Source organism: Manis pentadactyla, chromosome X (genome assembly GCF_030020395.1).
Source record: "Manis pentadactyla isolate mManPen7 chromosome X, mManPen7.hap1, whole genome shotgun sequence".
Classification (NCBI taxonomy): Eukaryota; Metazoa; Chordata; class Mammalia; order Pholidota; family Manidae; genus Manis; species Manis pentadactyla.
Window position 1 is genome coordinate 62,717,473 of NC_080038.1, and position 21,172 is coordinate 62,738,644.

The 21,172-nt window shown below is 39.7% G+C and overlaps 1 protein-coding gene across 4 annotated transcripts in view; it reads left to right on the forward strand.

Moving 5' to 3' along the window:
* Positions 1-21,172, forward strand: part of KIF4A (kinesin family member 4A) — a 129,311-nt gene that overhangs the window by 66,833 nt on the left and 41,306 nt on the right. For all 4 annotated transcript variants that reach the window (XM_036907302.2, XM_036907301.2, XM_036907303.2 and 1 more), the window contains 3 exons: positions 15,646-15,778; positions 17,466-17,524; positions 17,618-17,723. In XM_036907302.2, coding sequence (XP_036763197.2) covers positions 15,646-15,778; positions 17,466-17,524; positions 17,618-17,723 — 298 coding nt within the window. The remainder of the gene's footprint in view (positions 1-15,645; positions 15,779-17,465; positions 17,525-17,617; positions 17,724-21,172) is intronic.

Consider the following 21,172-nt stretch of genomic DNA (forward strand, 5'->3'; position numbering starts at 1 on the left):
AGAATCACTACTTGTCTTCTCTGTGTTGTACAACCCTCCCCGTCACACCCTACTACATAATGTCTGGTAATAGTAATGCCCCCTTCTTTTTTCCCTTATGCCTCCCTTCCCACCCATCCTCCCTAGTCCCTTTCCCTTTGGTAACTCTTAGTCCATTCTTGGGTTCTGTGAGTCTGCTGCTGATTTGCTCCTTCAGTTTTTTTCTTTGTTCTTATACTCCACAGATAAGTGAAATCATTTGATACTTGTCTTTTTCTACCTGGCTTATTTCACTGAGCATAATACCCTCTAGCTCCATCCATGTTGTTGCAAATGGTAGGATTTCTTTTCTTCTTATGGCTGAATAATACTCCATTGTGTATATATACGCCCTCTTCTTTATCCATTCATCTACTGATAGACACTTAGGTTGCTTCCATTTATTGGCTATTGTAAATAGTACTGCGATAAACATAGGGGTGCATAGGTCTTTTTCAAACTGGGCTGCTGTATTCTTAGGGTAAATTCCTAGGAGTATAATTCCTGTGTCAAATGGTATTTCTATTTTGACTTTTTGAGGAACCTCCATACTACTTTCCACAATGGTTGAACTAATTTACATTCCCACAAGCAGTGTAGGAGGGTTCCCCTTTCTCCACAACTTTGCCAACATTTATTGTTGTTTATCTTTTGGGTGGTAGTGATCCTTACTGGTGTTAGGTGATATTTCATTGTGGTTGTAATTTGCATTTCTCTGATAATTAGTGATGCGGAGCATCTTTTCATGTGTGTTGGCCATCTGAATTTCTTCTTTGGAGAAGTGTCTGTTCAGATCCTGTGCCCATTTTTTAATTAGATTATTTGCTTTTTGTATGTTGAGGTACCTGAGCTCTCTATATATTTTGGATGTCAAGCCTTTATCAGATCTGTCATTTATGAATATATTGTCCCATACTATAGGATGCCTTTTTGTTCTATTGATGGTGTCCTTTGCTATACAGAAGCTTTTTAGTTTGATATAGTCCCACTTGTTCATTTTTGCTTTTGTTTCCCTTGCCCAGGGAGATATGTTCATGAAGAACTTGCTCATGTTTATGTCCAAGAGATTTTTGCCTCTGTTTCTTTCTAAGAGCTTTATGGTTTCATGACTTACATTCAGGTCTTTGATCCATTTCAAATTTACTTTTGTGTATGAGGTTAGACAATGATCCAGTTTCATTCTCTTACATGTAGCTGTCCAGTTTTGCCAACACCAGCTGTTGAAGAGGCTGTCATTTCCCCATTGTATGTCCATGGGTCCTTTATGATATATTAATTGACCATATATGTTTGGGTTAATATCTGGACTCTCTATTCTGTTCCACTGGTCTGTGGGTCTGTTCTTGTGCCAGTACCAAATTGTCTGGATTACTGTGGCTTTGTAGTAGATCTTGGAGTTGGGAAGCAAGATCCCCCTTGCTTTATTCTTCCTTCTCAGGACTGCGTTGGCTATTCGGGGTCTTTTGTGGTTCCATATGAATTTCAAAACCATTTGTTCCAGTTCATTGAAGAATGCTGTTGGTATTTTGATAGGGATTGCATTGAATCTGTGGATTGCTTTAGGCAGTATGGCCATTTTGACAATACTAATTCTTCCTAGCCAAGAGCATGGGATGAGTTTCCATTTGTTAGTGTCCTCTTTAATTTCTCTTAAGAGTTTCTTGTAGTTTTACAGGTATAGGTCTTTCACTTCCTTGGTTAGGTTTATTCCTAGGCATTTTATTCTTGTTGATGCAATTGTGAATGGAATTGTTTTTCTGATTTCTCTTTCTGCTAGTTCATCGTTAGTGTATAGGAAAGCAACAGATTTCTGTGTATTAATTTTGTATCCTGCAACTTAGCTGAATTCAGATACTAGTTCTAGCAGTTTTTGAGTGGAGTCTTCAGGGTTTTTTTTATGTACAATATCATGTCATCTGCAAACAGTGACAGTTTGACTTCTTCTTTACCAATCTGGATACCTTGTATTTCTTTGTTTTGTCTAATAGCCGTGGCTAGGACCTCCAGTACTATGTTGAATAAAAGTGGGGAGAGTGGGCATCCCTGTCTTTTTCCCAATGTCAGAGGAAAAGCTTTCAGCTTCTCGGTGTTAAGTATGATGTTGACTGTGGGTTTGTCATATATGGCCTTTAGTATGTTGAAGTACTTGCCCTCTATACCCATTTTGTTGAGAGTTTTTATCATGAATGGATGTTCAATTTTGTGAAATGCTTTTTCAGCGTCTATGGAGACGATCATGTGGTTTTTGTCCTTCTTTTTGTTGATGTGGTGGATGATGTTGATGGATTTTTGAATGTTGTACCATCTTTGCATCCCTGGGATGAATTCCACTTGATAATGGTGTATGATCCTCTTGATGTGTTTTTGAATTCAGTTTGCTAATATTTTGTGGAGGATTTTTGCGTATATGTTCATCAGGGTTATTGGTCTGTAATTTTCTTTTTTGGTGGGGTCTTTGCCCTGTTTTGGTATTAGGGTGATTTTGGCTTCATTGAATGAGTTTGGGAGTATTGCCTCCTCTTCTATTTTTTGGAAAACATTAAGGAGAATGGGTATTATGTCTTCTCTGTATGTCTGATAAAATTCCAAGGTAAATCCGTCTGACCCAGGGGTTTTGTTCTTGGATAGTTTTTTTTTTTTTAAATAATTATTTTTTATTGAAGGGTAGTTGACACACAGTATTACATTACATGAGTTTCAAGTGTACAACACAGTGGTAGAACATTTATATACATAATTCTAGGTTCCAGCTATCACCCTACCAGGCTGTTACAATATCTTGACTATATTCCTTATGCTATACATTACATCCCGGTTTTTATTTTACCATTGGAAGTCTGTCCTTTTTTTTTTTTTTTTTTTTTTTTTTGTGAGGGCATCTCTCATATTTATTGATCAAATGGTTGTTAACGACAATAAAATTCTGTATAGGGGAGTCAATGCTCAATGCACAATCATTAATCCACCCCAAGCCTAATTTTTGTCAGTCTCCAATCTTCTGAGGCATAACAAACAAGTTTTTACATGTAGAACAAATTCTTACATAATGAATAAGTTACATAGTGAACAGTACAAGGGCAGTCATCACAGAAACTTTCGGTTTTGCTCATGCATTATGAACTCTAAACAGTCAGTTCAAATATGAATACTCATTTGGTTTTTATACTTGATTTATATGTGGATACCACATTTCTCTCTTTATTATTATTATTTTTAATAAAATGCTGAAGTGGTAGGTAGATACAAGATAAAGGTAGAAAACATAGTTTAGTGTTGTAAGAGAGCACATGTAGATGATCAGGTGTGTGCCTGTACACTATGTGTTAATCCAAGCTAGACCAGGGCAATAAAACATCCACGTATGCAGAACATTTCTCTCAGAACGGGGGGGTGAGGTTCTAAGCCTCACCTCTGTTGATCCCCAATTTCTCACCTGATGTCCCCCCTGCGACTGTGCCTGTCTTAGGTTGTTCCTCCCTTGAGGAATCTTACCCGTCTCTGGCTAACCAGTCATCTTCCGGGGCCATACAGGGAAATGTGAAGTTGGTGAGTGAGAGAGAAGCCTTATTGTTTGAAAAAGTTAGCTTTTTACTTCTTTGCATATTTATGCCCTGTGGCTTCTATGCCCAGCATTTGTCTTGAGGTATCTTTACCACTTGGAAGAATTATGATACTCGGTAAATTTGATATGAGGCACGAATTCTATTTAAGGGTTGTAATTAGGAAGGAAGAAGAAAAGCTATAGAAGTAACAGGTGGAAGAAAACATGGGAAGATTGATTATTTCTTTGATATATCTTCTTGTAGAGTAACTTCAGCATGTACAGGTTTTAAGCTACTACTTAAATTGCACACACACATTAACATAATAGGAGTATAGTTACATAACCAAAACATATCTGTAATTACCAGCCATCTGCAGTGAAACCAAGAAAACCAGTTAGGCACCTTAGGCATTTGTGAAAACTTATCTATGATATGGTGGATATTGTCCAACTGAACTTGAACAGTCTGAGAGAAATCAGACAAATTAAAACAACCCATTCCTGGGGACTGTTCACATGCCATATGTTCTTTTAACAGTAAATAGTTTGTAGTTGTAAGACTTTGGAGCGCTACAATTTGCACTTCTCCAAATTCTTGGTTGAGTTCCAACAGTATAGATCCAGTCCAATTTTGTTGTTTTACTGTATGCACAGGCCAGCTTAGATATCTCCTTCCTCATTCCCATGGCAAGTCCAGGAACTGGTGGGATGAGTGCATCTACAGCTGTAGAAGTGCGTGGATCTTTGTTGGGGTTTTTTGATGATCATCTTCTGGCATGAGTCTTCCAGAGAGTGCAGATGTTGGAAGTTCTTTTTCATATCGTATCTTAGTTCATTTTCGGGGTAGCCCAATTAGGCTTTGATCCTCTGTATAAACACAAACAGACCCTTTGCCTACACTTTTATATGCCCTTTATACCCTTGTGTAGAACTCGTTGGAGGTTACCACACAGGAAATGCCCTTTTTTTTTTCTATCACTAATCTACACTTACATGACGAATATTATGTTTACTAGGCTCTCCCCTATAAACCCCTTTACAGTCACTGTCCATCAGCATAGCAAAATGTTGTAGAATCACTACTTGCCTTCTCTGTGTTGTACAGCCCTCCCTTTTCTCCTACCCCCCCATGCATGCTGATCTTAATACCCCCCTACTTCTCCCCCCCTTATCCCTCCCTACCCACCCATCCTCCGCATTCCCTTTCCCTTTGGTACCTGTTAGTCCATTCTTGAGTTCTGTGATTCTGCTGCTGTTTTGTTCCTTCAGTTTTTCCTTTGTTCTTATATTCCACAGATAAGTGAAATCATTTGGTATTTCTCTTTCTCCGCTTGGCTTGTTTCACTGAGCATAATACCCTCCAGCTCCATCCATGTTGCTGCAAATGATTGGATTTGCCCTTTTCTTATGGCTGAGTAGTATTCCATTGTGTATATGTACCACATCTTCTTTATCCATTCATCTATTGATGGACATTTAGGTTGCTTCCAATTCTTGGCTATTTTAAATAGTGCTGCAATAAACATAGGGGTGCATCTGTCTTTCTCAAACTTGATTGCTGCGTTCTTAGGGTAAATTCCTAGGAGTGGAATTCCTGGGTCAAATGGTAAGTCTGTTTTGAGCATTTTGATGTACCTCCATACTGCTTTCCACAATGGTTGAACTAACTTACATTCCCACCAGCAGTGTAGGAGGGTTCCCCTTTCTCCACAGCCTCGCCAACATTTGTTGTTGTTTGTCTTTTGGATGGCAGCCATCCTTACTGGTGTGAGGTGATACCTCATTGTAGTTTTAATTTGCATTTCTCTGATAATTAGCGATGTGGAGCATCTTTTCATGTGTCTGTGGGCCATCTGTATTTCTTTTTTGGAGAACTGTCTGTTCAGTTCCTCTGCCCATTTTTTAATTGGGTTATTTGTTTTTTGTTTGTTGAGGCGTGTGAGCTCCTTATATATTCTGGACGTCAAGCCTTTATCGGATGTGTCATTTTCAAATATATTCTCCCATACTGTAGGGATCCTTCTTGTTCTATTGATGGTGTCTTTTGCTGTACAGAAGCTTTTCAGCTTAATATAGTCCCACTTACTCATTTTTGCTGTTGTTTTCCTTGCCCGGGGAGATATGTTCAAGAAGAGGTCACTCATGTTTATGTCTAAGAGGTTTGTGCCTATGTTTTCTTCCAAGAGTTTAATGGTTTCATGGCTTACATTCAGGTCTTTGATCCATTTTGAGTTTACTTTTGTATATGGGGTTAGACAATGGTCCAGTTTCATTCTCCTACATGTAGCTGTCCAGTTTTGCCAGCACCACCTGTTGAAGAGACTGTCATTTCGCCATTGTATGTCCATGGCTCCTTTATCAAATATTAATTGACCATATATGTCTGGGTTAATGTCTGGATTCTCTAGTCTGTTCCATTGGTCTGTGGCTCTGCTCTTGTGCCAGTACCAAATTGTCTTGATTACTATGGCTTTATAGTAGAGCTTGAAGTTGGGGAGTGAGATCCCCCCTACTTTATTCTTCTTTCTCAGGATTGCTTTGCCTATTCGGGGTCTTTGGTGTTTCCATATGAATTTTTGAATTATTTGTTCCAGTTCATTGAAGAATGTTGCTGGTAGTTTCATAGGGATTGCATCAAATCTGTATATTGCTTTGGGCAGGATGGCCATTTTGACGATATTAATTCTTCCTAGCCACGAGCATGGGATGAGTTTCCATCTGTTAGTGTCCCCTTTAATTTCTCTTAAGAGTGACTTGTAGTTTTCAGAGTATAAGTCTTTCACTTCTTTGGTTAGGTTTATTCCTAGGTATTTTATTTTTTTTGATGCAATTGTGAATGGAGTTGTTTTCCTGATTTCTCTTTCTGTTGGTTCATTGTTAGTATATAGGAAAGCCACAGATTTCTGTGTGTTGATTTTGTATCCTGCAACTTTGCTGTATTCCGATATCAGTTCTAGTAGTTTTGGGGTGGAGTCTTTAGGGTTTTTTATGTACAGTATCATGTCATCTGCAAATAGTGACAGTTTAACTTCTTCTTTACCAATCTGGATTCCTTGTATTTCTTTATTTTGTCTGATTGCCGTGGCTAGGACCTCCAGTACTATGTTAAATAACAGTGGAGAGAGTGGGCATCCCTGTCTAGTTCCCGATCTCAGAGGAAATGCTTTCAGCTTCTCGCTGTTCAGTATAATGTTGGCTGTGGGTTTATCATAGATGGCCTTTATTATGTTGAGGTACTTGCCCTCTATTCCCATTTTGCTGAGAGTTTTTAACATGAATGGATGTTGAACTTTGTCAAATGCTTTTTCAGCATCTATGGAGATGATCATGTGGTTTTTGTCTTTCTTTTTGTTGATGTGGTGGATGATGTTGATGGACTTTCGAATGTTGTACCATCCTTGCATCCCTGGGATGAATCCCACTTGGTCATGGTGTATGATCCTTTTGATGTATTTTTGAATTCGGTTTGCTAATATTTTGTTGAGTATTTTTGCATCTACGTTCATCAGGGATATTGGTCTGTAGTTTTCTTTTTTGTGGGTTCTTTGCCTGCTTTTGGTATTAGGGTGATGTTAGCTTCATAGAATGAGTTTGGGAGTATCCCCTCCTCCTCTATTTTTTGGAAAACTTTAAGGAGAATGGGTATTATGTCTTCCCTGTATGTCTGATAAAATTCCGAGGTAAATCCATCTGGCCCGGGGGTTTTGTACTTTGGTAGTTTTTTGATTACCTCTTCAATTTCGTTGCTGGTAATTGGTCTGTTTAGATTTTCTGTTTCTTCCTGGGTCAATCTTGGAAGGTTATATTTTTCTAGGAAGTTGTCCATTTCTCCTAGGTTTCCCAGCTTGTTAGCATATAGGTTTTCATAGTATTCTCCAATAATTCTTTGCATTTCCGTGGGGTCCGTCGTGATTTTTCCTTTCTCGTTTCTGATACTGTTGATTTGTGTTGACTCTCTTTTCTTCTTAATAAGTCTGGCTAGAGGCTTATCTATTTTGTTTATTTTCTCGAAGAACCAGCTCTTGGTTTCATTGATTTTTGCTATTGTTTTATTCTTCTCAATTTTATTTATTTCTTCTCTGATCTTTATTATGTCCCTCCTTCTGCTGACCTTAGGCCTCATCTGTTCTTCTTTTTCCAATTTCGATAATTGTGACATTAGACCATTCATTTGGGATTGCTCTTCCTTTTTTAAATATGCTTGGATTGCTATATACTTTCCTCTTAAGACTGCTTTTGCTGTGTCCCACAGAAGTTGGGGCTTAGTGTTGTTGTTGTCATTTGTTTCCATATATTGCTGGATCTCCATTTTGATTTGGTCATTGATCCATTGATTATTTAGGAGCGTGTTGTTAAGCCTCCATGTGTTTGTGAGCCTCTTTGCTTTCTTTGTACAGTTTATTTCTAGTTTTATGCCTTTGTGGTCTGAAAAGTTGGTTGGTAGGATTTCAATCTTTTGGAATTTTCTGAGGCTCTTTTTGTGGCCTAGTATGTGGTCTATTCTGGAGAATGTTCCATGTGCACTTGAGAAGAATGTATATCCCGCTGCTTTTGGATGTAGAGTTCTATAGATGTCTATTAGGTCCATCTGCTCTACTGTGTTGTTCAGTGCTTCCGTGTCCTTACTTATTTTCTGCCCAGTGGATCTATCCTTTGGGGTGAGTGGTGTGTTGAAGTCTCCTAGAATGAATGCATTGCAGTCTATATCCCCCTTTAGTTCTGTTAGTATTTGTTTCACATATGCTGGTCCTCCTGTGTTGGGTGCATATATATTTAGAATGGTTATATCCTCTTGTTTGACTGAGCCCTTTATCATTATGTAGTGTCCTTCTTTATCTCTTGTTACTTTCTTTGTTTTGAAGTCTATTTTGTCTGATATTAGTACTGCAACCCCTGCTTTCTTCTCACTGTTGTTTGCTTGAAATATGTTTTTCCATCCCTTGACTTTTAGTCTGTACATGTCTTTGGGTTTGAGGTGAGTTTCTTGTAAGCAGCATATAGATGGGTCTTGCTTTTTTATCCATTCTGTTACTCTGTGTCTTTTGATTGGTGCATTCAACCCATTAACATTTAGGGTGACTATTGAAAGATATGTACTTATTGCCATTGCAGGCTTTAAATTCGTGGTTACCAAAGGTTCAAGGTTAGCCTCTTTAGTATCTTACTGCCTAACTTAGCTCGCTTATTGAGCTGTTATATACACTGTCTGGAGATTCTTTTCTTCTCTCCCTTCTTGTTCCTCCTCCTCGATTCTTCATATGTTGGGTGTTTTGTGCTGTGCTCCTTCTAGGAGTGCTCCCATCTAGAGCAGTCCCTGTAAGATGTTCTGTAGAGGTGGTTTGTGGAAAGCAAATTCCCTCAGCTTTTGTTTGTCTGGGAATTGTTTAATCCCACCATCATATTTGAATGATAGTCGTGCTGGATACAGTATCCTTGGTTCAAGGCCCTTCTGTTTCATTGTATTAAATATATCATGCCATTCTCTTCTGGCCTGTAGGGTTTCTGTTGAGAAATCTGACGTTAGCCTGATGGGTTTCCCTTTATAGGTGACCTTTTTCTCTCTAGCTGCCTTTAACACTCTTTCCTTGTCCTTGATCTTTGCCATTTTAATTATTATGTGTCTTGGTGTTGCCCTTCTTGGATCCTTTCTGTTGGGGGTTCTGTGTATTTCCGTGGTCTGTTCGATTACTTCCTCCCCCAGTGTGGGGAAGTTTTCAGCAATTATTTCTTCTAAGATACTTTCCATCTCTTTTCCTCTCTCTTCTTCTTCTGGGACCCCTATAATACGGATATTGTTCCTTTTAGATTGGTCACACAGTTCTCTTAATATTGTTTCATTCCTGGAGATCCTTTTGTCTCTCTCTATGTCAGCTTCTATGCGTTCCTGTTCTCTGATTTCAATTCCATCAATGGCCTCTTGCATTCTATCCATTCTGCTTATAAACCCTTCCAGAGTTTGTTTCATTTCTGCAATCTCCTTTCTGGCATCTGTGATCTCCTTCCGGACTTCATCCCATTTCTCTTGTGTATTTCTCTGCATCTCTGTCAGCATGTTTATGATTCTTATTTTGAATTCTTTGTCAGGAAGACTGGTTAGGTCTGTCTCCTTCTCTGGTGTTGTCTCTGTGATCTTTGTCTGCCTGTAGCTTTGCCTTTTCATGGTGATAGGAATAGTCTGCAGAACTGGGACGAGTGACGGCTGGAAGGACTTCCTTTCTTGTTGGTTTGTGGCCCTCCTCTCCTGGGAGAACAGCGGCCTCTAGTGGCTTGTGCTGCGCAGCTGCGCGCAGACAGGGTTTCTGCTTCCTGCCGGGCTGCTATGGAGTTTATCTCCGCTGTTGCTGTGGGCGTGGCCTGGCTCGGGCAGCTACTCCAAAATGGTGGAGTCGCGTTGGAGCAGGAGCTGCTGGGAGGCTATTTATCTCTGTAAGGGGCCTCCCTGCTCCCTGCAGCCCAGGGGTTAGGGTGCCCAGAGATCCCGGATTCCCTACCTCTGGATTAAGTGACCTGCCCTGCCCCTTTAAGACTTCCAAAAAGCACCCGCCAAAACAAAACAACGACCACAAAAAAAAAAAGAAAAAAAATTTTTTTAATTAAAAAAAAAAGGTGGTCGTTCGTTTTTCTTTATTCTCCGGTGCCAGCCACAGGCCTCTGCTCACTGGTCTTTCTGCCCTGTTTCCCTAGTATTGGGGTCCCTGTCCCTTTAAGACTTCCAAAAAGCGCTTGCCACAACAAAGCAGCAAAAAAGCAAAAAAAAAAAAATGGTCGCGAGCTTTTCTTATGTCCTCTGTCGCCCAGCCTCCAGTGCCTGCTCACTGTTCTTGCTGCCCTGTTTTCCCAGTATCGAGGGCCCTGCACTCTGGCCCGGATGGTTGGGGCTGGGTGTTCGGCAGTCCTGGGCTCCATCTCCCTCCCGCTCTGCCTGCTCTTCTCCCGCCGGGAGCTGGGGGGAGGGGCGCTCGGCTCCCGCGGGGCCGGGGCTTGTATCTTACCCCCTTCGCGAGGCGCTGGGTTCTCTCAGGTGCGGATGTGGTCTGGATATTGTCCTGTGTCCTCTGGTCTTTATTCTAGGAAGGGTTGTCTTTGTTATATTTTCATAGATATATGTTGTTTTGGGAGGAGATTTCCGCTGCTCTACTCACGCCGCCATCTTCCGCCCCTCTCTTCTTGGATAGTTTTTTGATTACCATTTCAATTTTTTTGCTCATAATTGGTTTGTTTAACTTTTGTGTTTCTTCCTTGGTCAGTCTTGGAATGTTGTATTTTTCTGGGAAGTTGTCCATTTCTTCTAGGTTTTCCAGCTTGTTGGCATTTAGGTTTTCATAGCAGTCTTTAATAATTCTTTGTATTTCTGTGGAGTCTGTCATGATTTTTCCATTCTCATTTCTGATTCTATTGATGTGTGTTGAATCTCTTTTTCTCTTAATAAGTTTGGCTAGAGGCTTATCTATTTTGTTTATTTTCTCAAAGAACCAGCTCTTGGTTTCATTGATTTTTGCTATTGTTTTATTCTTCTCAATTTTGTTTATTTCTTCTCTGATCTTTATTATGTCCCTCCTTCTGCTGACTTTAGGCCTCATTTGTTCTTCTTTTCCCAGTTTCAATAATTGTGATGTTAGACTATTCATTTGGGATTGTTCTTCCGTCTTTAAGTGTGCCTGGATCGCTATATACTTTCCTCTTAAGACTGCTTTCGCTGCGTCCCACAGAAGTTGGGGCTTTGTGTTGTTGTTGTTGTTTGTTTCCATATATTCCTTGATCTCTATTTTAATTTGGTCGTGGTTCCATTGATTATTTAGGAGCATGTTGTTAAGCCTCCATGTGTTTGTGAGCCTTTTTGTTTTCTTTGTACAATTTATTTCTAGTTTTATACCTTTGTGGCCTGAAAAGTTAGTTGGTAGGATTTCAACCTTTTTTAATTTACTGAGGCTCTTTTTGTGACCTAGTATGTGGTCTATTCTGGAGAATGTTCCATGTTCACTTGAGAAGAATGTATATCCTGTTGCTTTTGGATGTAGAGTTCTATAGATGTCTATTAGATCCATCTGTTCTTGTGTGTTGTTCAGTGCCTCCGTGTCCTTACTTATTTTCTGCCCAGTGGTTCTACCCTTTGGGGGTGAGTGGCGTGTTGAAGTCTCCTAAAATGAATGCATTGCATTCTATTTCCCCCTTTAGTTCTGTTAGTATTTGTTTCACATATGCTGGTGCTCCTGTGTTGGGGGCATAGACATTTATAATGGTTATATCCTCTTGTTTGACTGAGCCCTTTATCATTATGTAGTGTCCTTCTTTATCTCTTGTTACTTTCTTTGTTTTGAAGTCTATTTTGTCTGATATTAGTACTGCAACCCCTGCTTTCTTCTCTGTTGTTTGCCTGAAATATGTTTTTCCATCCCTTGACTTTTAGTCTGTGCATGTCTTTGGGTTTGAGGTGAGTTTCTTGTAAGCAGCATATAGATGGGTCTTGCTTTTTTATCTATTCTGTTACTCTGTGTCTTTTGATTGGTGCATTCATTCCATTTACATTTAGGGTGACTATTGAAAGATATGTACTTATTGCCATTGCAGGCTTTAGATTCGTGGTTACCAAAGGTTCAAGGTTAGCTTCTTTAGTATCTTACTGCCTAACTTAGCTCACTTATTGAGCTGTTATATACACTGTCTGGAGATTCTTTTCTTCTCTCCCTTCTTATTCCTCCTCCTCCATTCTTTATATGTTGGTTGTTTTATTCTGTGCTCTTTCGTGTTTCCTTTTACTGCTTTTAGTGGGTAGTTGATTTTATTTTTTGCCTTCGGTTAGTATTTGGTTGGTCTGCTTTCTGTGCTGTGATTTTATTTTCTCTGGTGACATCTGTTTAGTCTTAGGAGTGCTCCCATCTAGAATAGTCCCTCTAGAATACCCTGTAGAGGTGATTTGTGGGAGGCAAATTCTCTCAACTTTTGCTTGTCTGGGAATTGTTTAATCCCTCCTTCATATTTAAATGATTATCATGCTGGATACAGTATCCTTGGTTCAAGGCCCTTCTGTTTCATTGCATTAAATATATCATGCCATTCTCTTCTGACCTGTAAGGTTTCTTTTGAGAAGTGTGATGCTATCCTGATGGGTTTTCCTTTGTAGGTGACTTTTTTCTCTCTCTGGCTGCCTTTAATACTCTGTCCTTGTCCTTGATCTTTGCCATTTTAATTATTATGTGTCTTGGTGTTGTCCTCCTTGGGTCCTTTCTGTTGGAAGTTCTGTGTATTTCCGTGGTCTGTTCGATTATTTCCTCCCCCAGTTTTGGGAAGTTTTCAGCAATTATTTCTTCAAAGACACTTTCTATCCCTTTTTCTCTCTCTTCTTCTGGTAACCCTATAATACGGATATTGTTCCTTTTGGATTGGTCACACATTTCTCTTAATATTGTTTCATTCCTTGAGATCCTTTTATGTCTCTCTGTGTCAGCTTCTATGCATTCCTGTTCTCTGGTTTCTATTTCATCAATGGCCTCTTGCATCTTATCCATTATGCTTATAAATCCTTCCAGAATTTGTTTCATTTCTGTAATCTCCTTCCAGACGTCTGTAATCTCCCTCCAGACGTCTATAATCTCCCTCCAGACTTCATCCCTTAGCTCTTGTATATTTCTCTGCATCTCCGTCAGCATTTTTATGATTTTTATTTTGAATTCTTTTTCAGGAAGACTGGTTAGGTCTGTCTCCTCAGGTGTTGTCTCTGTAATCTTTGTCTGCCTCAAATTTTGCCTTTTCATGGTGATAGAGATAGTTTGCAGAGCTGGCACGTGTGATGGCTGGAAGAACTTCCCTTCTTGTTGGTTTGTGGCCTTCCTTTCCTGGGAGAACAGTGACCTCTAGTGGCTTGTGCTGGGCAGCTGCACGCAGACGGGGCTTCTGATTCTTGCCCAGCCTCTATGGAGTTTATCTCTGCAGTTGCTGTGGGCATGGCCTGCCTCAGGCTGCCGCTCAAATATGGTGGGTCCGCATTGGAGGGGGAACAGCCAGGAGGCTGTTTATCTCCGTGAGAGGCCTCTGAGCTGCCCTGCTCTCCAGGGGTTTAGGGTGCCCACAGTTCCCTGCTGCTTGACTACGTGTTCCAGGACGCTTCTCTCCAGCTGTGGGGTCCCTGTCCCTTTAAGACTTTCAAAAAGCACTTGCTTTTCTTTGTCCCCAGGACGCCGGCTGCAGGGACCCTCTCACAGGTCTTACTGTCCTGTTTCCCTAGTATCCAGGACCCCATGCGTGCACTGTGTCTGCGCTCTGGTGCGGATGGCTAGGGATATCTATTTAGCATTCCTGAGCTCCCTCTCCCTCCTCGCTCCGATTCCTCTCCTCTCGCCCAGAGCTGGGGTGTGGGGTGCTCGGGTTCCGCCGGGCCGGGGCTTGTATCTTACCCCCTTCTCGAGGCGCTTGGTTCTCGCAGGTGTGGATGTGGTCTGAATGTTGTCCTGTGTCTTCTGGTCTCTCTTTTAGGAAGTGTTGTCTTTGTTGTATTTTCAAAAATATATGTGGTTTTGGGAGGAGATTTCTGCTGCTCTACTCACGCCGCCATCTTGGCTCCGCCTCTCATTAAAACTTTTGTATTGATTTTCTTCAAGTGCTTGTCAATTGGCACCTGCTCAGCTAACCTGAATTCTAGCATTGGCAGTTAAATAGAATGTGAAAGAGGAAACATTGGTTTTCCATTGTATTTTCCCCCATTTAGAGAAAACATATAAATTTTTAGGGGGAAAAATACTATTGAGTTAAAAGTATCATTACTTTCAAGCTTGTCAACTTACATGAATGATCTATGGAACTTTTCAATTTAATAACAATAAGGAAATAAGGAACTATCAGAGCAGTTAAAAATAACACTAAATTTACCCATAGTTTATTTTTACAATCCACGTTTTAATTGAACATTCCTTCACAAGAGTCTTAGTAAATTCTCAACAGTGTAATATGAGACCTTATGGTGTGACCTTGTATTAACTTTATGATAAAGAGCATGATAAGATCTTCTGTAAGAATTCATGGAGGTCTTATGCTGGGTGAGGGGGCATCTATTCCTGAGATCCTTTCCTATCTTTATGGAGACTGAGAACAGCTGTTCCCTGTCTTTTTTTTTTCTCCTCATGATAGCCTTGACAACTATTCATTTTTCCCTTCAGTCTCCTACATCAAATTTTCATATTTATTCTGATCTTTTTCACAGTCTTATTTTCCAGTCTTTTCAACAATTAATCCCACTGGATTAGAAAAAAGCAGACCAACCAAAACTGTACTTCTTATTGGTCTGCTTCATTAGTTTGGAACTGATATCAAATAATCTGCATAAATTTTAAAGGTTCTTATCTTTATGTATTTCTTCATGCTATTTCTGTCCTTCCCTTCCACTCCTATTTCAAATGGACACCACTGGTGCCACCACCCACTGTAAACAATTTAAAATTGAGAGACAAATGAACAAGAGGTTATGGGTCATCACTTTCAAGCAGGGCAAGCATTTAGAAGGGAGCACTAAACTATTGAAGATTGTGAAATGTGCTCTTAGGGGCCACTAGTCATCATTTCAACTTTCTGACTTCTTAAATGCCATTTCCCTAAATTTTACAGTAAATAGGTTACTGACTTATATTGATGAGGTTAAATTTTGACCCTGAGCCATGTCACTTCTACCTCCTCCATAGCTCTTCCTTCTCTACTTCCCTAATCTCTAATGAGGAATTGAGAGTGGAAAGAAGAGGGAAAGAACATGTATCTTAGCTATAGTTAGCCTTCACTTCTTCACTGTATGGCACAAATAGAAAGATCATAAACCAAGAGCCAAGGCTAGAGGTTAGTCATTCCTGTTGCAACCACATCTGACTCTGAATTATTACCTTCCTCCAAACCATTTAAGTATTTCAGGCATACCTTTTTATTCATCCAATATACTATATACTGACTGGGAGAATAAATTGGAGTGGGCACACTTTTACCAGACTTTATAGGGGGAGTAATTTTAAACCAACCCTCCCAAAAGGACTATGGGATATATTCATCCACCTTTGATATAGGTGTTATCTTTCGTGTTTTTCTAATATGTTGCTTTCTTGTTTTAGTGTGGAGCCATCAGAAAATCTACAGTCCCTAATGGAGAAGAATCAGTCCCTGTTAGAAGAGAATGAAAAATTAAGTCGTGGTCTAAGTGAGGCAGCTGGTCAGACTGCCCAGATGTTGGAAAGGATCATTTTGGTGAGGCCCCAAAGCTAAATTGCTAGCAGTCTAGGCAGTTACTAGCTTATGTTTCTGAAATATTTAACATGCTTCTCATTAGAAGAGACAAGTTATGTGGAAAAAAATGGGTAGGTATTACCATATCTTCCACAGAGCCCCTCCTGGTTTAAATACATGGACTTATCACCAGACATACAAAAATGTTAAAAAAAATTGTACAATAATCACCTATACATCCACCACAAAGAATCTACGTGAATCCCATCTTAAAATAGATTTGTTCTAAAATACCAGAGAGGAAAGAACCAGGTCCCTCTGTCACCTTAAGTCCTGCCTAGTCTCTATCCATAATCCCAAGTGGCTGTCCCCTCACTAAGATCTTAGTTCTTCTCTGTCTCCCTTCCCCTAATGTCACATTTCACAACCCATCCTAACAGTTACCATGGTGAGATGGAACAGCTGGGAAATTAATTTTAATTCCTTTTACATATAGTTAATTTCCAAATAGTGGTCACTACGTAACTGAGTATATCAGTTCTGTATCCTACTACCTGTAGGGTAGTAACCTCCTGGATCAGTGAGTTCTGGCTGTGTTACTAACATTTTTCTACTAGTCTAAATACAACTCAGTCTTTGATAGCACAGCTATTGCCAAAGGCGAAAATGAATTTCCACCAAAATGTAATTGAACATCTGTAATTTACACACCTTCACGCATCAGTGTGCTCTCCAGTCAAGGAAGGGTAACCTGCTTAAAGATTTCTTTAAAGGGGGCCAAATCCTACATCCATTGTATTGTCCATTACTATGGAAGGATGAAAATGGGATCTAGGGGATTTTTTTATATACAGTTTTGTCTACACTGTTGGATTTTATGCCTTTGAAGTCACTCTAGAAGCTGTGTTTCCCGTGAGTCTGGCTGACATAACAGACAGTACTTGTTATTCTAGCCACATACTCATCTGATCTTTACAAGGTTGTTATAATGGCTACCTGATAGGCTTATTGTTTAATGTCCTGTCAGAACTTCATAACAAGCACAACACTTTTGTCCTATATAAACTATCCTCCCCAAATCTGTTGCAGCATCTAGCATGTTACAGATAGTGTGACTGAAATAAAATGAAAAATTTCGATCACCTCTTCCATTTCTTCTCTGCCATCATTCTTAGGCCTCCCGCTTTTTTCTTGCTTTCTTTTGCTAAAACTAGCCTACCATATCAAATAATGTAACTTGAAAAAAAATCTCTGTTCATATTCAGTACCAAGGCCCTTTTATGTTTTAAATGCCCTTATGCTGGGGCTAGAACACAGTGTAGTGTAGGAGGCAGTTTAAAGTAAGTGTTTTTTTTGCAAACAGCAGGGAGTAGCATGCCAGGAAGTATTGCTTTTTTTCCCCAGTTGCAAAGTTCTGTATGGAATGAAGGCTTCACACTCCATGCCATAGTTTGAGCTTCATGGCAAGCATAACACCCAGCTGGTTGGGTGTTATTTTTAGTAGCTCATGTTGACTGAAGGGCTAATTTCCATGACTGTTAAAAAAAACACATTTCTCACTAAATAACCAAAGCCTGCTAAATCCTTTATTACAGCAAAGGAGGCAGCCTCTCTACCTAGATTTTAATCCACGGGGGTAAGAGAGAGGACGTAATTAGGTAAGGCTGTCAGGCACTGCCACTGATGATCTCCTGGGTCTTTGTTTCAGACAGAACAAGCAAATGAAAAAATGAACGCCAAGCTAGAAGAGCTCAGGCAACATGCAGCGTAAGTTTCCTACCAGATGTTTGGTAGTGACCTATATCACCTCTGGCCTTTGCAGTATGATTAACCCCTGGCTTCCCTTGTTTGAATTTTCAGCTGCAAAGTGGATCTTCAAAAGCTAGTTGAGACTTTGGAAGACCAGGAATTAAAAGATAATGTAGAGATAATTCATAATCTGCAGCAAGTGATTACCCAACTATCGGTAAGCCAAGTAGGGACAGGGTAAATAGACATACTGCTTTCATTTGTTCCTCTTGATACATGTAAACATGTCTAACTGTGTGCCTTTTGCTGAAACAACTGGATTATGAGTTACTTGAGGACAGAGGTCAGGGGTCATTGAATATGATCTGAATATTGAATTTGTTAAATCAGAACACTCATAGGTTACATATGCAATGGCACATTAATATTTCAGTGTTCTAATCAAACACTGGAAGCAACAACATAGCAGGGCCAAATAGCCTAGGTAGCATGAGCAGCAGTCATTGATTTGTTATCTTCTCAGTGCAAGCTAACTTAATAAGAGGCCTTGTACCATATCTTTACTTTAAATTAGCTGGGTTCTAACAGGTAGCTTAGAGCAACCATAGCTCTCTTTTATAACCAGTAATAAATTAGTTTGAAAGCTCATGCTGCTATAAGTTCACCATTTTAATTTATTTTTAGAACTATCATAGTAGTCTTGGGTGGGTTTTAGGAGGGGGTGGTTTTTTGTTGATTTCCCCAGAAGAAAAATTCTTATAATCCCACCATCCTAAAATCTCTTTTTATTTTGGTATTACTTCTTTATCTTATTCCTTAGGCATATCTACTTTTTTACAAAATTGACATCATATTATGTTAAGAAGTCATGGTTGTTAAAGGATATGCTTGGTTTTATTCCACCTATACCCTCTTGTTTATTATTCTGCAGCAGTACTGTGTATGTAAACGCCTGATGATAATTCCTAGCTCTTGGGCAGAGGTTTTAATTTTACCAGAACAGTGATTCTCCATCCCAGGTCTTACCCAGTGTTTTCTAGAGTTGTCCAAAGGGTATCACAAAATCATATACACCTACCTTTTACTCTTAGAATCAGTGGAAAAAAATACCATACAGTATTTTTTGGGGGGAAGGGTTGGGATGGCCAGTTCCAAGAAATTAAATAAGAAAGCTCTCAAAAGACTAGAAAGCAGTGTTTTAGAATAAGTAGTATTGTATAAAACTATCACAAGCAGTCCAAGAGGGCAGTTTATTTATCTAACAAACAGGCCACAGTAATTGAAAACCTGGGCTCCAGAGCCAGACAGGCCCTGGTTTGAAGCCAGTTCTGCCACTCATTAGCTATGTAACCTTGCTAAGTACTGCATTAATATCAAAAGGAAATGATTTAAGTGACTCAAATAGAGGTTAAAGGCATTATTTAACTGCTGCACTCAGAGAGCACTTGAAGACTCCAGGTAACTCCCCAACTCAAAACAGTATTGGTCTTTTATAGGCCAAGAAGAGAGGAGTGTTATATCCTTGTGGTTTGGATCAGGTAGCAGTTTTTGTTGTTAATTGCTGTGTTGCTGTAGAACTTTTGGTTGGAGGCTGTTCCAGTTTTCATGCCTCTTACTCAAGAACATTGGTATAATCGCATCCTGATAACTGTCCAATTATTTTCAAGAGTTGTCCTTGCAAGCCTTGTAGTTTGTCAGTTGGCCAGGTTCACAGGTGGGAGAGGTGGCAAAAAAGGGAGAAAGGCAAAGGAAGTAAGGAAAACGAGGAACCCTCTCTCATGTCTGTTTTAATCCTCTTAACATTAGCAATATAAGCAAATTGCAGTGGGAGCACAAAGGAAGGGATGATAAACTGCCTAGAAGTCATAGCACAGAAGAAACTGACTGGGTCCTAAAAAATGAATAGGAATTTGCCACACAGACAAAGAGGAAAGGGCAATCTATACAGAGAAAAAGGTATATGCAAAAGTAAAGAGGTAGGAAAGTTTAGAACATGGTAAAAACTTCAAAGTGGATTAGGTATAGAGTGCATGCCAGAGAATGGCTATCAGAAGGTTAAATTTCACCATCTATAATTCCACTTAACTATAGCTAAAACATTTGGTTTATGAAAACCTTTTGTGAGCTGCCTCAGAATTAAGATAATCTAGGCTCCAGAACTGTACTGGAGCAAAAGCCTGTGAGATTAGAAAAGTTTTATCTGGGGCACCATTGCTCATGGCCACCACACTGATGTTAGAAGATTTCACAACACCTCATTTCTGGGGTTTTGAGTCACATGGGAAAGATGAAGAAGGAAACAAATGGACCCAAGTTAATAAAATAGGGCTGTGTCTGCCACTAAAATTCACTTGGCATATGCAACAAGAGTTTGCTAAAGATTGCCACAAGCTTATAAAGTTCCTGGCTTCTATCCACTGCCATGATTAAGCATAGTAAACCCTTTAACTCAGGGCTCCTGCTGGACTCTTGAATCAGTTCTCTGTGTCTATTGTTTGGAGACCCTCCCAACTACATATTTTTTGGAAATACACAACAGTGTGTCCTGTGGCTTTTAAGACTCACTACAGTGAAAGCAAAATGTTTTAAATGTAAGTGCTTGTGCCTTTCATTCTGGATTAATACTATTTGTATTTTAAGTGATGGATGAACACTGCCTTTTCAGTTATGAAGGCAACCATTGTTCCTGAATCTTCCTCCTAGGGCTTTAAGCACTAAACTGTACCATTTCTTCTTTTAAAATACAATTCAAGTAAACCCCCATGTTGCAGTTACCTGTGAGGACATTCATGCAATCCTTTCAGTTCCCACAAAATCAGGTGTTTTTGTTTTTACCGCCTCCTCCAAGATCAGTTCCATAAAAAGCATTTTGCATGCCCTGTAAATGTATTGTCTACAGCCTACAAGCACAAACTTCATTTTGAAGGTCAATGCTGGTTAATGTAGCTCAGTACACCCCAGCCTTGTTTCCCTGACCATCACCTTCAGCAAATTATGCCTTTTAACTTGTACAAGAGCTTCTCAGTTGTAGCCTTAGAATGTGGGAGAAAGAGGCTGTTAGCTTAAAATAAATCCTTTTGTTATATATTTACATTTAGGATTATGAAGGCAGAATCCTACCATGTTCATGTGGAACATGTCACCAAAGCTTAAGCCTTAACATTGTGAAATTTCACTGGGCCAAAATCCAAAAGGTAACTGCATGGTTAACATGTCTTCCTTGAGGATTAACCCATTGACTTTGATCCTGACCCTCTGGGAGTTATGAGAAAAGTCTTCAAAAGCCAATCTACAATAGTCCTTTTACTGAAACATAAAACACTGGAGAGAAGAAAGGGTAACCGTTAACTCATAATATATTGAAGTGTTCTTTTTTTAAGAAGGTTTTAATATGTCCTGTCCTTGGAGAATCATCAGTACTGCAAAGCATGATGAGAAAGGATCTAGGAACACCGGAGCTTCCTTTGAATTCTTTAGGAGTCTCACTGCTTGGGAATTTCTGGGCAGAATATGGGAAATGGTTTACAAACAGCACTTACTAAAGGCCTCTTCACTCCTTACCTTAAGGCTACTGAGATTCAAGTTTCAACAACTATGTAATGTTTCACTGGGCTGGTGCAGCGACTCCAATGTGCTAACCCTAAATTCTTTCCTTGCTACTGAGCC